Source organism: Adelges cooleyi, unplaced genomic scaffold (genome assembly GCF_023614345.1).
Source record: "Adelges cooleyi isolate 19-005CV unplaced genomic scaffold, UGA_ACOO_1.1 ACOO_flye_CR_arks_rails_tigmint_CR_PRNA_108, whole genome shotgun sequence".
NCBI lineage: Eukaryota > Metazoa > Arthropoda > Insecta > Hemiptera > Adelgidae > Adelges > Adelges cooleyi.
Genome location: NW_026095761.1, coordinates 12,273,330 through 12,291,055, shown reverse-complemented (window position 1 = coordinate 12,291,055; position 17,726 = coordinate 12,273,330). Strand labels below are relative to the sequence as shown.

Sequence of the window (17,726 nt, the reverse complement as noted above, 5' to 3'; positions counted from 1 at the left end):
ACTACACCAAACTGAAAGTGATCAAATCACTTTGAAATAATCGTTTCGATGCTAATCTGTGAACACTGCACCTCAATTTAATACCTCCCCATTGTGCAAATATGTAATACGTATAAATTGATATGCCATTTTAGCTTCGATGCAAAGCGGAGAAAGTATTGGTTTACTATGGTGTAGGATTTTTTTGTGTCTGTAAACTTTTTTAATACTGGACCAATTCCTTCGAGTAGCACCTCTATTATCTCTAAATTATCATACACCATAACAGGGTCCTACTAATTTTAAATCACTGTTTGAAGAAATACATATTTCCTAAATCAGTAAAGACTTTATTTGTAATTATTTGTTAATTATTTCAAGATGTTTAAGAAAAACGGTAGTATAATGTTTGTTATTTTTAATAAGTATAAAATGCAAATTTAAAAATTTATTATGGCAACATCAGGGTAACATCAAGGTTCTTAAATGCGAGAATAATATACCTATTTTTTTTTTAATTTACATACAGTTAATGTATTGCGTTTCCCTAAATCAAAAATGTTTTATAATTAGGTATCTCATTACAAGGAGTTTTTTTTAAAATCATTAATCGTGTAAATTGTAGTCTATTATTGTATTATTGTTTATCGAAACCAAGCTGTTTTCCACAGCAACTGTTGTAATGTAAACAAATGGTATGCTCCTATAGGTATCACAAACTATGAATATTATAAGAATCTTCGTATTCTATAAAACCAGTTTGTATGGTTTGATTTTTTTTTTTTATCGAAAAAGAGGTAATTTTCTTAACATATGTTGTTTTTCAGTTGTTTTTGTATTTAAATGTTTGACCTATTTTATTTCTTGCACGGTAGCATCTTGATGTTTCAATAATTATATATGTATTATTTTTAAAGATTGGAATATTCGAATAGTTGTATACGTTACGAATTAGATTGTAATTCCAATTTTATCTATGTACAATAATGTACAAAATCGAAATTATAATTATTTTTATATTATAAATGGGTGCTGTGATATTTTTGCGTTGTATTTTCAAGTTTTTTTTTGGTATTTTGACTGTTTTACTATGATACGTGGTTCTACAATGCAAGAAAATAAATAGTTCAAACATTTAAGTACACAAATAACATAACAAAATACTTTTAAAATTTATTGCTCGCGAAAAAAACTATAATATTTCTGTAACAGTTTTTTTTGTAATGTATAATATTAAAATGTAATAATGTATGATACCTACAGCTGTTGTTAGTCATTAAATTATATAACAGCGGTTTTTGTGAAAAACGACTCGTTTTTGATAAGATAGAAAATAAAATTATAGAAATAGTTGAAAATGTATTGTATATTATAATGTAAGAAAATAAATCTTTAACAATTTGTAAACATAAGGTTGCAATTAACTTTAAAACGCAAGTTTAATGCATATTATATTAATGATTAAACTTATAAGGGTGCTGCGTGTACTTGGGTTAAATAAGAAATTTTATTACTTCTTTAATTATTGTTTTTATGCAATGGGATCTCTTTTTTTCACCATTTCTTTAAGTTTTTAACACCTCCCCCCCTGCTTAGTTTTTTGATAGCAACTTTTAAAATATAAATGGTTTCGCATATAATTGATTAACTTTTTATTAATTGAGAATAATGTACTAAATATTTTGACTGGTCGATAACCAGTTTTGGATGACTATTTTTGAAGTTATTAAAGTCTCAAGTTCAGGGCAGGAGGAAAGGTGGAGTGTAGTATTATTTTGATCTATGCGCATTTCCCAAATCGCACTTCCCCTCCAATCCTTACTTTTAAACTTTTATGACTTTAAAAATAATTATCAAAAACTGGTTCATCGACCAGTCATAATTTTTAGTACATTATTCTCAATAAAAATGTTAATGAATTTTATGCGTCGTCATTTAAGTTTCAAAGAATTTTTTCTAGGGTTTATAATAAATAATAGTAATTATCCAAACCTGGTATTATCGGCTAGTCAAAATACTCAGCAAATATTCTAATAAAATTGCTATCTTCAATAAAAAAACAGTGTAACAGTCATGTACAATAAATACCATGGTGTATATAGCGCAAAAAAGTACAACTTGATAAAAAAAATCTTAAAAAAATTCACTAAAACAAAATCCATTTCAACAAATGATATGACAACGTTTTGAAACACTCTGAATATAAAATCATTAGCAATGATGTGCTTTAGGATAGTTATAATTATAAAATCATTAAAATAATTAGGAAAGGTCGAGTGTAGTGTTTACATTTTTTATCTGCGCGCACTTTCCTTTCCATCCTACCTTTTGAACTCTTATAACATTAATAATAGTTTTAAAAACTGGTTATCAACCATTTAACATTTTTAATGGACATTTTTTTATACCAATAATTAGTACTCAATTTGTATAAATTTGTACGACAATTTTCAAAATTTGTGCAACTTTAGTTTACAAGGAAAAACGAAAAAACTGTGGGGGGGCTAGAGAAATGTTTCTCAGCCCCCCCTCAGTACAAATAACGAGATAATTACATTTTTTTTTATGCCAAAAATTAGTACTCAATTTGTATAAATTTGTATGACCATTTTAAACATTTGTACTTATCTCCTACCACGAGACAAAAACCATATACTGATTTCTCATTTCCCTAGCCCCCCCCCCCCCGGGACTGTGAAAATGGTTATTTTTCCAATTTTCTTGTTCAAATATTTAGTACTCAATTCGTATAAATTTTTACGACAATTTTATACAAATTGAGTACTAATTATTGGTATAAAAAAAATGTCCATTATCGATATGGGGGGGGGGGCTGGTGAAATATACGTTTACTTTACGCTATAGTATTGTTTACAAAATGGCAAAAGCGTTTTACAGCAAACTTTAACTAAAATTCTTAAAAACATACTGTTGTATGATAAAATTTTATTTTCATTATTAGCATGTTATTCTTCGAGAATGCACTATGGTTGGGCCTATCCGGATATTCGTATACCCGAATTATCCGGATAATTTGGATACGGATATCCGAAATCCGGATAGTTTCGGATATTCATTTCATTTTTATAAGACAAATATACCATAATAATATACAGTGTTTTTAAATATACCGAATAATAAAATAATGACACCTAATTAAATTTCACTATCACATGAATTATTTTTAGATATATCCGTGTTAGTGGTTGTTAACCGACTATTCGGACTTTTTGCAGAGTCCATCCTCAGGGTTGTCACGACTGTTCCGCTGCCGGTTAATAACCACTGACACGGATATATCTAAAAATCATCTATGTGGTATTTCAATAGGGTCTATTTTTAATTGCAATTACTTAAACATAATATTTATGTACACATTTATTGTTATTATTATTAATATTATTTTTTATAACTTTAAGAAACAGTTCGTTATTTCTTGTTTTTTCCATTTTAAAACATTATTCTACTATTAGTTCTAGTTAAATTTTCTGTATTGTACAAAAACCAACGATACGTTTTGTATCATAAAAATACAGTTGTTATTATTTTACTATTTTTTTTTATGATGAACAAGCTGTTGTTTTTTGGCTATGTCTTGTTGTATTATTTGTTTACTGTACTATGTTTTTGAACGTTTGAATTTGCTTGCATGATAGCACCATATTTTTACAACTATATAACGAAACAATTTTGTATAAATACTACCAAAAAAAAATGTTTTTTTCCCCTACGTCATAGGTAGTAACAAATTAGTCTTATCTAATAAACAAACTTTTATTATTGTATCCATATTTTCCGATCTCTTATTATATAAATTGAATTCCTCTCTATTCTTTAATTTGTCACAGTTAAGAACATAGTATTTTTGTACTTATTCTATACATTCAGAATTATGTAAATGTAATATTATAAGTAATAATTATAAATATTTACATTTGGATAATTTAATAAAATAACATTGTACAAAATATGAATAATATGTAAAAAATAAAAGATACATCACCACGTTTAAGTCAGTAGGGTTTAAGTCACTTTTTAGGTTTTTCAATTTTGACTAGATTTTTTTTTCACACTTGTTATAGATATATGTTAGACCTAGCTTCAGATTAATTTCCAGCTCTTAATTTTCCATATATATACCCTACATTTTTCACTACTAATTATTTGTAAATTATTTTTCAAGTATCTATTCAAAAATAGTATTTATGAACTACTAAATTTTGGAATTCCATTACTTTCTGCATGCTAATGTCATATAAATCAAAATAAATAACTGCTATATTAGCCTTAATATTCTGACTGGTTGCAAGTAGGTCAATATATTTTATTTAAACTAATGTTATTCAATCACAATGCATTTTTCTTTAGTATGTTTGATAATTATATTAAAAAAATGTATTACCATACATTTGTTTTATTTATATTAGTTATATATGCAAATTATTATTCGTAAACTGTACTATTCAATTAAATTTAATTAATCTTTTTATATTTGAACTAAGTAAAACAAAACACAAATAAATGTATAAAAAATGAACATAACATTACTAGTCTTTTATGTAAGCATTAGTCATCATAACATAATTTACAATGTATTTGTGCACTTACATGCAGTGAAGGGTTAAATTGTAAAAAAAAAACTATTTAAAAAAAATATGTAGCTAATATTTAATTTTAAATTTAAAACTTCATTTACATCATGCCTTTAACGTAATATGTATAATATACACGATTATTATATACCAGAATTCTTGTCTTCACAACAAGCTTAGCTAACGGATACTTTCGTTAAAAATATGGTTTATATTATACATTAGATTTTAATATTATTTTATTTTAATTTTTATAAAATGAAAAAAAAAATCCATGTAAACCTATGTTTATTACTCGAGATTTTATACTTAAATTACTTTGAATACATTAGTATTAACATGCAATTGATAAATGGTATGGAGTAGAATTCTATTTAATAATATATATATTGTGTGTGACATAATCAATCTTAACTGAAGTTCTCATAGACATTAAAACAATAATCTAATAACTTGTATAATATTCTAAAAATTGTATTCAGAAACTTTTTATATTGTATGAGGCCCAGGAGCGACGCTATGATCTTGTATGGTCATACCGGCTGCAACTAGCATAAGCTCTGCAACCTGAAAATCATCATTTATTAATAATATACATAGGTGATGATTTAGTAAGAAAAATACGTTCATTTTTTCTTAAGAAAGTGACAATTTTGTATGTTTTAATTTTAATGAAAACATGAAATCTATGTAATTGTAAGTACAATAAGACATACTAGAACGTCCCGAGGTGTATCCAGCACATACAACACTGCCTTAGCAACGGTTTCGGCTTTTAAAAAAAAATGTTGTGGATAAAAATCTTTTAAATGCGATTCCGCATTAAGTAAGTCAGTGTCGACCAGACCCGGGCAGATACACTGAAACATATTATACAACAGCGTGTAAGCCAATGTGAAAGGTGTTGGTCATTGGCAACAATGTTATTTTACCGAAACTTTGATTTTAGAATCGTACAGTTGTAATTCATGTCTCAAGCCATCAGCCAGCACTCTTACAGCCACTTTGGACGCGTTATACATTTTATGGCCCATCGCAGTTACCATTGAATATGCGGCGATACTAAGTATTTGCAGGTACACAAAAATATCACACAGCAAAGCTGTTTCAATCTATCAAAAATATGTACTCAGTAATTATTACCTGCTCATGTGAATAATGTGACCGTTCAAAGACATATGTCTGTTCATGGATGAGATCGCTGCTTTCGTGCACACTGTCAGGGCAAGGACATTAAGCTCCCAAACTTTTCTCCAGGCTGCCGACTCACCTCCTAAAAGTGAAAACAAAAATAATGTTTATTTACCATTTAGGTTTCAAAAGTTGCTAATAATTCTTAAATTAAATGAATTTTATCTCAAAAAATAAGAAGTTTTGACTCCGGTATAATTAAAGCCGGATTATTAAAAACTTGATTTTTTAGATTAATGAAATGGTTTTTTTTCTAGGCTTTTTACCTGTAAGTACCCTTCACAATTAACTATTAATTTACCTATAAGTGTAGCCCGTTCTATGACGCCTGCGTTATTGATCATTATACTAACACCTCCCAATTTGGCGTCTATCCATCTGAATATCTCCAATAACTTTTTTTCATCCGTTATGTCACATTGTACTGGATAAAATTTACCAAAATTGTCGCTGTTTTCAATCGGTAACGCCCTTGTTATAGACTGAAAATTGTACACACACTGTAATATTACAGTTCAGCATTTTTTTGACCGAATAAGATTTTGTGTTGCATTATTTAACATAATTTGAAGAATATAATAATTCTAGAGGACAGTTTATTATGGCTTAAACGGCCATAACAAACACAACATACTTGTCATCGTTTCTACTTAAAAGTACTAATGTAGAACTTTCTATTACTTAGCTATATCCAACTTATACAACTCATATTATGCATATTACCTGTTCATACCCTCCTCGCCTAGCTACACCCACTACATCTATACCGGCTTGGAGCAATGCAATAGTCGTAGCAAAACCTATTCCCATGCTAGCTCCGGTTACCATAGCCACTTTGCCTCTGTAACGTTCTAATTCGGGAGGCTAAAAAAAAAAAGATGTATGTTCTAAATATTTATTATTACATTATATCTGTAATAATTTTTTTTTTTTTTTGATATCCTTATTTGTTTTTTTAATAACACTACTGCTATAAATTCACCAAAAAACGGCCGAATCGAGTCGACATTTGAATGGAACATATTATTATATTAAAGACAATTTGTTTAAAGGCAACTTGGATTATAAACCCTAAACATGTTGTACACTTGTCATTTTACGTATGACTTTTATGTAAGCAAATAAAATTAAAAAAAAATAAAGGTTGACCGTTTTTAAAGAAATATTTATTAAATATTTTGGTTCGAAAATAGTACATAAATTAGACATACCTACTTTGACGTTAAGTAACAAGCTGTTCGTTAATATAGATTTTTTTTTTTTCATTAAAAAATGATGTTAAATATTAACGAAAAGATAATAGACATTGCTTTTAAATTACAATATAACACTGTTTTCGATTAGAAAAGTTATAATTTAAAAGAAAACTTCGGATGGAATATAAAATTTAAACGGCATTGTTTCTTGTCAATTCCTACCTCACAAGGAAGTAAGGAATTTTTGTATTAAGATATAATTTTAGCACTTAAGAGCTATAAGATATTTTTTTTTTTAAACAACGATAAAATAGAAATAAAAAGGGAATTTTTAGGTTAATTTAAAAAAACCAACTAGAAGTTAAATATATTATTGTGGAAAATGCATAATAAATATTAGTTAAATACATTGAATTGAAAAATAAAGTAAAGTATTGAAATAAAATATATTTATCTTAGTGCTACAATTAAAAATTTGGGCAGCGCTTATATTATATTATAGCCAATTAAATATCGATAAAAATACTACAAATTACATTTAGATAGTAAACATTTGCAAAAAAATAAAAGTTGTCAGATTAGGTTAAATTTTTAATAGGACTGTTACTTTATACTTTTTTCTCCCCATTCATTTTTAAATCGTATTGAAAAATAGCTACTCTAGGAAACGTTAAAAATGAATATATTAAATCACTTATCCCGTTCTATTTAGCTCAGAAATACACCATCTGGTATTAAATAAAGGAAGTGATGTTAATACATACCTTTGAGTTTATTTCAAGAGCCAGCTGAAAAATAAATAATGTAAATTCGTTCATTAATACAATTAGTTACACCATAGTTATTAGAAATATTATATAATACATACTAAGAATAAGACGATTACTACGGCCTTGAAGAACATTGTTTAGCTATGGACGTTCTGGAACAATATTAATGACAAGTACGATGTATAAAGTATAAAGTTAGACTAAAAAAATTGTATTTGAAATTTGGTTTTATATAGTATAGCAATGACTGACAACCGTTCTTGTAAATAATACATAAAAACAAATTTCGAGCACAACAAAAATCTGATTAAAATGACATACTTTGATGACATACTTTCATGTTTTTTAGACGAAAAATATTTATTTAAGACGAAAACAAGTTGTTTTCAAAAACAAAATATAGGTCATATTGTACATCATCTAACTGTGTTTTTAATAATGTAGTAATTAGTCAAAGGACTTTGTTAAAAAAACAAAAATGGTCACTTTTAACCAAAGAAATTAATAACCATACAAAATTATAAGTCAAGTTAGGGACCTCATCACTTATAAATAGAGTTATACCTAATTAATGTAAAATTTAAAATTGTTAAAACGACCAACATAAGATAAGACCTAATTTAAAATCTGAAAATTAGTCCATTATCATACTGTTAAATATTAATTAAACACTAATAACGATTTGTATTAAGCTGTAATACTTTTCCAACACCATTTATCCTTAATAGATGTTTGTAAGGTATTCCAAAACGAATTAAGTTATAATCTTTCGATTAAGACACATGTTTATTAATAATAATTTTGTAATGGTATATTATTTTAAGAAATATTTTTACAAAAACACAACTTACTACTTAAGTATCATTGACCATTTTTTTGGAATTAAACCTTTCAATTACATATTCAGTTAATAAAATAAAAAATAAGAACTTTTATTTTGGACTTATACATGCTAATTAGCGAGCAGGTGCTACTACTAATTTTTTATGTAAAGCGACCAGTACAGTAAGGTCGGGGCATATTTGTGCCGGGGAAGTCACAGGGCTTACAGGAATTATTACAGCTGAAAGTGATAATATTAATTTTTGTTGTAGTGCGTTAAATCATTTGATTATCCATAAAAGACAATACATTAAATATTTTTAATAAATTTTGTGTACAATATACAACCAATGTGTTACACGTTACAATGTACCATGCTGTTTATACTATTTTCGATTTTATTATCAAAACCGTATATTATAGCCGGTATTATTATACATTTTTATCAGTTTACAATATGAAGTATATTAAACAGACATGGACGAGTAAGTTTGAATTCAAACTTTAACCATTCGCCGTTAAAAAGATATTGTTTTTTTTGTTTTTTCTGCTGTTGTTGTCGTTGTAGTTGTTCTACTTTGTACAAATGTTTCGAATACCAAAATAGTTCACTGAAAAACAACTTATTTTTTTTGTTCCATATACTACTATTTGTTTTTATCACATTATGCATATTATTGTTGTTTTCAAGTAAATGTATTTTTTGTCCCTTAAAAATATTTTTTTCGTTAGAATAAAATATATAAAAATAATTTGACATGTAGTAGATTTACACTATACCTTAGTTACATCTACTTTGACTAATTTGAATTCTATGGCTAAAAAACAAATAAAGACAATTTTTCCGCCACTTTTAGGAAAGAATATTAATTAATTCCACTATTTTTCAAAACAAATATGCATAATTTAAAATGCAATTCAATGTAGTATATATCAGTACTTAGGTATTATCAAAATTAAATTTATAAAATATATAAGCTATATGTTTTCATATAGTCTGTGGCCTATAGTACCCGACTCTACTTAATATAGTAATAATTTATAATGAGCATTCCGAGTCAAACGCGGTCATCGGCCCGACCTCCACAAAAATGTTTGAAATTTCACTCATATTTACTCCTAAAATAGTGGTTTTTCACAAAAAATCGATTTCTACCAGTTTTAAAATTCTGAAATTTTTATCATAAAATCAGAGACTGAAGTCAAATATTTTCATCTAATGACGGTAATGGGCCGAGATTTATGTCTATTTTTTTATGTAATGAACATTTTTTTTTTCAAATATATTAAACCATTCTATAAGATATTATTATACAAAACCGTACCTAATACTATATCAACGTATTATCCCTTTTTATAAGTAGGTAATATCTATAGGCACATACTAACTATATTATAGTCAATATATTTTTGAGTAAATTGTTCTTGATTTAAAATTTTACAGAAACCTGTTGACTGTTGATTCAACAGTCAACCTCAAGTCCTAAAAGTTTACTAGAAAAAGAGAAATAACGATAAAGTTTACACCGTTCTTGGGAAAAGTGTTATTGGTTTTCAAATTAAATAGACAGTACTTTATCTGAAGAATATTCCTTTTTATGAACTCTTTAATTTTTAAATTTCATTACTTCCTGCACGCTTATGCATTTAAATCAAAATAAATAATTGCTTTATTAGTCTTAATATTTTGACTGGTTGCATACAGGCCAATATATTTTATTTTATTTAAAGTTATTCAGTCACAATGCAATTTTTTTTAGTATGTTACAAAATTATACTAAAAAAATGTATTAGTATACATTTGTTTTATTTAAATTAGTTATTTATGAAAATTATTATTTGAGAATTGTACTATTACCCTTATGGGCCTTATCAATAACCAATAAGCTTACGAAGACATTCGCTGTATTATATTATTTATATTATACTTTACATTGTAGTGTTATTATATTTTTTAAATCGATAAAATGAAAATAAATAAATTTATGTAAACTTATCTATCTTTTATTCTGTCTACTAATATTTATTATAAGTATTAATTATTTGACCATTAGAAGACTTTAAATAATATTTTTTGGTATCTATTAGGGTGGCTACGATTAGGGTTGGTCGTCGATGTTTCCTAATAATTCGTTGCCGTGTTTACCAACAGTAAACCAACAGACACTATGTCTATAATATACAATATACATTCTTAAATGTATTACTATTATTATTATTTTATATTATATTCCATGTACCCACTCCTGCTAAGTATAATATGTAGGGATAATGTAAAACCAAAAATAGGGGCAGCTGTATCTCTAAAATCTAAAACCTTTAAAGAATTATGGCCCATTTTAAAATGTGACCTTTTTTCGCATATGCAAATACTACCAACAAAAACAAGTCAATAAAATAATGACACAGATTTTATATAGTTTTTCGGCAACACTATGTGGCCGACGGGTTTTATCGAATGCGAATTGTATTGCTATTTTTTTTTCTTAAAACGAACAAAATCCGTTTGATCCTTTGACATAGATAATACATTTTGCGACAGAGCCTGAAAATCTCAAAACAACCGTTTTGTGAACTATTTGTCGCATTGCTAATATGACCTACTAGCAAAATCATAAAACACCTGTGATCACATCTCTTAGTTTTTCATCAGCGCCTATCAACTATATTTTCTACAAACGACCAAAAGCTACCATTACAACACTACATTTTTTACATACCATTTTTCAATGTATCTTCCACAATATTCACCCTACCCTTTACTCTGGACAAGACACTCGTTTTTGCTTAAGATAATTTCCGTTTTGTAATTTTAGCTGATTGTGAGACGCTATTGATTTTACTATGATGTGTGTGCTTCTTTCTGTCTGTGTACACTGTAACTTTTCTAATACTGGACCAACTCCTTTTGAGTAGCAACTCTACAAATCACACATTATATCTAGTTGGTACTTGGGAAGGAATGTCAGTTGAAAAAATTAACTCCTTTAACATTTCTATTTTTAGATTTACTGCTTTTCACCTTAGAAATAAAAAAACGAGAAATTAAGAAAAATTATCCGGTTTATGAAATACCATAATTTTTTTTAATTTTCGTTTACTGCATTTACTAAATCATCAACAGTTTTCAATTTCAATTCCATACTATTAACTATAAGATGTTAGTATACCATAAAATAAAACAAAATACGAACGCTGTTTTTTTTTCTAAAAAAAAAATGTATTTACATTTGTAATTAACTAAGTGAATTTCCCAAAGTGCGATATTTGATACAATATTAATGTAAAACGACGGGGAAGTCACAGGTTTACAGGAATTATTACAATAGAAAGTTATTTAATCACTTTCATTGTTTAGAAAAAAAACTAAATATTCATCTATCTTGTAGTATATTTAAATAACTTTTTAAATTGGAATAATTTGATGAAAATGTTAAACTGTCGGTGTAAACTAACCAGTGTTGGATAATTGCGTTTAAAGTCATAACATTTCTTGACATATAATGCCTATTTCACTTCACCTATCCCATCGCTTAAGAAAATATCCAGATATCAGAAAAATGTACAATAGATGAGTTACTAAAAAATTGTACCGCATTGTAAAATAGCATTACTTTAAAAAAATGATCTAATAATGATTATAGTTTTATTTTAATAACAAATAATAATGATATAAAAAAAAAAAATCAGATAATTTATAATTTAAAATGTAATATAATTATTGTTGTACATGGTTTTTGTTTATAAGAAAAGTGGTGGACTTTATTTTTTTATACAAAATGTATTCTTTGATTAATTAAAAAATTTCCTTAAGATTTGTAAGATATTATTATTTCCACCCATCAAACTGTCAAACAAGTAGATATTCACTTAGCTTCATATCAGAATTATTTTTTGCATGTTTTTATGAACACACACATTAACTAATGGAAAGATTAAATATGATGCAATATTAATATGGTAATAATAAAATACAACAAAAAAAGGGTTTTAATTTAAAAAAAAAAATCGTTTTATTTTTAGTTACACATTTTTGTTGTGTATTTTATTATATAATTGTTTTTGATTGAATCGCACATATTTTTAATTAATTGGTATCACAAATAAATATCGTACAACTGATAATACATACAACACAAAAACGTTTTATGTTACTTAATATTTTTTATGTATAAATATTAAATAATAACACTCATTTGTTTTTTTTTTTAAGTAAACTTTTCACAAAAGACATCGAAAACAGTAACGAGCAAGAAAGAATTATAGATAGAAAAGGGAAAATAAATGTCTCTTCTATTGAGAATGTTCGAGTATCGTATAAATAATAATAATAATAATAATAAATATGGAAATCTAAATTAAATTGGCTTCAGAACGTTCTCGGTGAATTGTCCCATTATGTTACCCGGCGGATCATAGTTGGCCACGATAACGATTCTGCCGGATTTTCCTTGTGCCATGGCGATGCCCATTGACTTGGTGCTCTTCCAAACGAGTTGTGTAAAATGTCCTAATAAACAAAAAAAAATCATTAAAATCGCGTTAACATTGAGACAACAGCGGCAAAACTGTTTAAGAGGACATCATAACCTCTGTGTTTATTAAGGAGTTAGGTATAGGCAATTTTTTGCATAATCTTAATACAAAGCTACTTATAGTTTGGTGTGTAGTTATCAGTTAAGTTAGGTTAAGACTATTTGTTGATGGTTGAGTTATTTTTCATTCAGCATCGTCGACAGCCAATTAAAACGTTTTTTCATCGAAGCACACAAAAAGTTACAATTCAAAGTGATTTTACAGATAAATAATCTAAACTAAAAAAGATAGAGGATAGATAAAGATAAAGATAGTAGATAAGATTTCCGAATAAACTTCATATTATGCGATTTGCATTATCTATAAAGCATGGGTCAGTATGATGACTGCAAAAATACATTTTTTTAAACTTGTAACTTTTTTTTCTGACTGTTATTTTGAAAAAAAGCATATGGTGAAATTCTGTCCTCTAATTTTTTTGCATTAGAGGGGTTGTGTCTCTAAAATCACTTTAAAGGGTACTTTTATCTGTTTCGTGTAAACATTGTTTTACCATTTGAAAACATTTTTATATTTTATGTTATTTTACAATATTATAAAACGTCTAAATATTTACCTGTTTCGGTATTTTCCAGAGTTCTATCAACTTTTGAAACTCAATTGTTTAAAGTAAGAACAATTATATCTTGTAAACTATCGACCAGACAAACTTTTCAGATAATTATTTTTGACTTAAAAAATTCGTAGAACGTTACCGTTCGAGTTCAAAAGTTGATAGAGCTCTGAAGAATACTGAAAAAGCTAAATGTTCAGTAATTTTTATAGTGTTGTAAAATAACCAACCTAAGCAAAATTGTTGGAAACCTTGAGACAATGAGTGTCTTCCGTTAAACCCTTCGCCCTGTATACCTACCAGACTTTAATACTCTGGGTTCTCTGGTGTAATCGTAGTTCTTGCTCTCTTTGTACCAATTAACGATGGCGTCCTTGGCGGTCACTTGGTTCGACGACCACATGCTAAACAAATTTTCACCAAAAGGGTTGTCGGGCTGGTGCATAAACTTGTCGTCTTTGGCCAGCGTCTTGGCCCAAGTCAGTGCGTTCCGGCACAACTGAAATGAATCCAAATCAACGATCAATACACGTTTTGGTTAGTACAAAACAAAACGGTCAACTTGGCGTGAAAGATAATATAAAGTACTGCAGTGGACAGAAACCATAATAAAAGTGACTAAGAGAATTTTTTTTTTGTACAGTTTTATGACTTGAGGTTTGGAAATTAGACTGAAAACAGATGCAGAATAGGAATCTATAACTTATATGATTTATTACAAATCGTAATCAAAGACTAATATCGTTTACCGTGTTCTACTAACCATTTTGTTTAAAGTCAACGGGCCACAACCGTGTTTTGATCGGTAGTCATTGTGTAATTTTAAACTGTCTTTGTACAATTGCTCGTCCGTGTAAGCAGGCTGCAACACCTTTGGCACGTGTAGGGCGTTTTTGAAACCGCTAATCGCACGTTAAATGGAAAATAATTAATTTGGTTGTTTTTTTTATTAACCACATGCACTTTACCCCACTGGCGGAACGTTGTCTCTAAATTGTCCCAAGAAATTCCCGGCAGGATCATAACAAGCGACCACAAACACTTGACCGGAACGACTGGACGCCACGCCTATGCCGACCTCTTTGCTGCTCGCCCAGATCACTTGCGAAAAATGGCCTAAAATAATAAAAAAAATCGAAGCTTTTTTAAGCACATTTTATTCTAAATCAGTTTTTCCGATTCGAAATAAAGTATATTTAAGTACGTTAAAATAAAAAATGAGAATTTTTAAATTATAATATTTTTATTTTATTTTTAATCAGGTTTAGTTGTTTTATCTAAAAGGCAAAACATTTAACTAGTAACTTTGGAATTTTTAAATACAACTAATTGTTCATTAAAATAACTTTTTTTTAAAGCGTCTTGTCTATCTCTGTTAAAACACAACGTCTCAAACTGTAACGGACAATCTTAGTCTAGTCGGCAAGGCTCAAACTAAGGTTGATGTAGTAAAAACTTACAATTAGTATTAACTGGTACAACAAATAAACGAATAAAGTATTTAAAATACCCTAAACCACGTTTTTGTAAATTTAAATGGTTTATACAACTATAATTGCCAATTAGCTTTGCCAACGTTTCAGAAGCCTTTAATGGCCCATCTTTAGGAGTGTTATGTGTTGTTGACTCCGGTGCTACCTGTAGACTGAAGCCATCGTATCCGCGCTAATTATTTATATACACCCCCACTATTATTTTCTTCTGCTGCCGCCATATTGTTTGTCGTTCACGAGATAGAATTATTGGTGTACCGGTCGTTTTCGATTTGAAAATTTACCTGATTTAAGGGTGGTAGGTTCTCGGCCGAACGGGTGAAATTTGATTTCTTCGTACCAACTATCCACGGGCTCTCGACCGTCGATCCTATGGTTGGGCAACGATGTCCAACAGCAAAATAAATTTTCACCATAAGGCGACGATGGTCTATGATCCAAAATGCCTTTGATGCTCAAATACTTTGCCCATTCTTCGGCGTACTTGCACAGCTACAATACAAACATAATACAACACAAAGCGTCCGTTTAGTAACATTATAGTTAGTTGTACTGTTATAATTTAGTTGACCATGTTCAATATGAATGTTATGGATATGAGCCTTACATTTTGACTAATTTTCAAATAAATGTGTCTGTAATTACTGCTAAAAATCGCCAAAAAAACTTCCAAACCCAAACAAGAAAAATGAGAAATATTATTCAAACGCAATAATAGATGACTCATCTGCCACCTTCCCCCATTGTCATAATGCCGTTATGCAACCAGCTAAATCACCTACTTTTGAAGTCTAATATACTTTTTTTGTCGACAACCAACAACAATGGGCCTTCGACGGTGTTAAAATCATTTAGGAAACACTATGTATGGAAAAATGTTGACGAAAAAAAAATAAAACGACGTATAATAATAATATATTTATATATTTTATATTATAGTCGTGTCGGGCGCGATGAGGTGAAAACATTGCTGTTACGTTTATGTGGTTTTTTTATCCATCATAGAGAATCCCGAGCAATGTTGCGTTTTTTTTTTATATCAATTTTAATATCATTTAACTGAGTACAGGTCTTCTACTTCTGATCAACCCTAGCCTATCGGTCCGGAAGGATACACACGGCACCAGCTGCTGTCTCGATGGAAAAGCAGAAGGCCACGATAAAACTTGTACCAGAAGAGTAAATGCAATATTGTCCCGAAACGGTCAGGGTGAGGTGGAATTGAAAGCAGTTTGAATACAAAAGATAAACGTTGGCGAATGACCCACATTAAGAAGTTCATGAACCCTCGAATCGAGCCATTCAGGGTTGGGGTAAGCTGAGAAGATATTATTTTTACAATGATATTATCTTCCAAACTGCTGAACCGACTGCATCAAATAGCATAATACAAGTAGGATACTTAAGTTGGGCAAAAGATATTTAAAAAAATTACCCTTTCCTCTTTAAACGTCTTCTAAGTCTTCTACTAGTCAAATACAATTTCGAGCACATTTTTGCCTAATTCCGTCCGACACTATTTTCGTGTGCGCTTTATTTCTGTGCGTTCACAGTGGACTTGAGCTAATCTCTCCCCTATAAACGACTGGATTGTTATATGGCTTCTTTTGAAATCCACTCACTGGGCCCGAAAAACCGCAGTATAACATAGTAGAGAAACAAGCCAAAAACCGCATGATTTCTTTAGGTTTTTTTGCCACTCTGACAGCGTATTGTTGTCGAGGGAAAACTTGATTTTTTCGAGACGAAAAACGTGAGATTTCCTTTGCCCATTTTTTATATATTATGCTTATTTTTAGCACAATGGCACAGGCGGCTCGTGGACTGTTTTACTATAATATAATAGTAATAACATGCTTAACACCACATTATATTATTTGAACGCCGACCCGAAAACGAATAAGACCTATCCAGAATAACGGCCCCAGTAATAAAATATAATCCCCGTCGACCTAATGCAAATCACCGGCGTCATGGTTAGAAAATAATACAAAAAAAAAAGTTAACACAATATCTATAGACTGTGTATGGGTATAGAACAAAATAATTAATTAAATGCCTATAAACAAAAGTAAATAAACTTATGTAATAAACTGTAAAATTCAATATTGTACTAAAAAATGTAAATGTAAATGTAAACTAAAGGCTAATGACCTAGTAGTCGAAGCCATATTTTTATAAAAAAAAAAAAAAGTAAATAGAAAAAAAAACGTTTGACACTTGGAAAAAAATATTTTTCAGCAACTTTATCGTTCAAAGTTGTAGTAAATAGAACAGAAAGAAGTTTTTTTTTAAAGTGATATTGTATGCAACAAGCACACACAAATAAGTATCACCTATGATACACTTTAAAGGCATTGTCGAACGACTAAGTAAAAAGCACAATTGTGAATATTTAAGTTATCATTATTAAAATGTTATAAGAAGTATGATTACTCGTTATAGTTTGGAAATAAAATAATAAAAAATCTAATTTATTTTAATATGTTGCTAAATATTCGAACAGTAAGGTGGAAGTAAATCATTATTTAACA

At 28.7% G+C, this 17,726-nt stretch overlaps 2 protein-coding genes across 3 annotated transcripts in view; both read right to left on the bottom strand.

The window, feature by feature from the left end:
* Nucleotides 1-5,494: 5,494 nt before the first annotated feature.
* Nucleotides 5,495-7,915, bottom strand: LOC126841220 (farnesol dehydrogenase-like). Its single transcript, XM_050577555.1, has 6 exons — nucleotides 7,827-7,915; nucleotides 7,723-7,746; nucleotides 6,486-6,626; nucleotides 6,064-6,244; nucleotides 5,715-5,844; nucleotides 5,495-5,633 (listed from the first exon to the last, which is right to left on the bottom strand). Exons 1-6 carry the CDS (start codon nucleotides 7,860-7,862, stop codon nucleotides 5,495-5,497), a joined length of 651 nt encoding a protein of 216 aa, XP_050433512.1. The 5' UTR covers nucleotides 7,863-7,915.
* Nucleotides 7,916-12,648: 4,733 nt separating this feature from the next.
* The window catches only part of LOC126842869 (uncharacterized), a 37,372-nt gene continuing 32,294 nt past the window's right edge, over nucleotides 12,649-17,726 (bottom strand). The window contains exons 6-10 of one of the 2 annotated variants that reach the window (XM_050580083.1): nucleotides 15,477-15,684; nucleotides 14,668-14,815; nucleotides 14,463-14,601; nucleotides 14,000-14,198; nucleotides 12,649-13,060 (exon numbers count right to left, since the gene is read on the bottom strand). In XM_050580083.1, the coding sequence (XP_050436040.1) occupies nucleotides 12,909-13,060; nucleotides 14,000-14,198; nucleotides 14,463-14,601; nucleotides 14,668-14,815; nucleotides 15,477-15,684 (846 nt within the window). In that variant the 3' untranslated portion in view covers nucleotides 12,649-12,908. The remainder of the gene's footprint in view (nucleotides 13,061-13,999; nucleotides 14,199-14,462; nucleotides 14,602-14,667; nucleotides 14,816-15,476; nucleotides 15,685-17,726) is intronic. The other variant, XM_050580074.1, reaches the window with a different exon arrangement.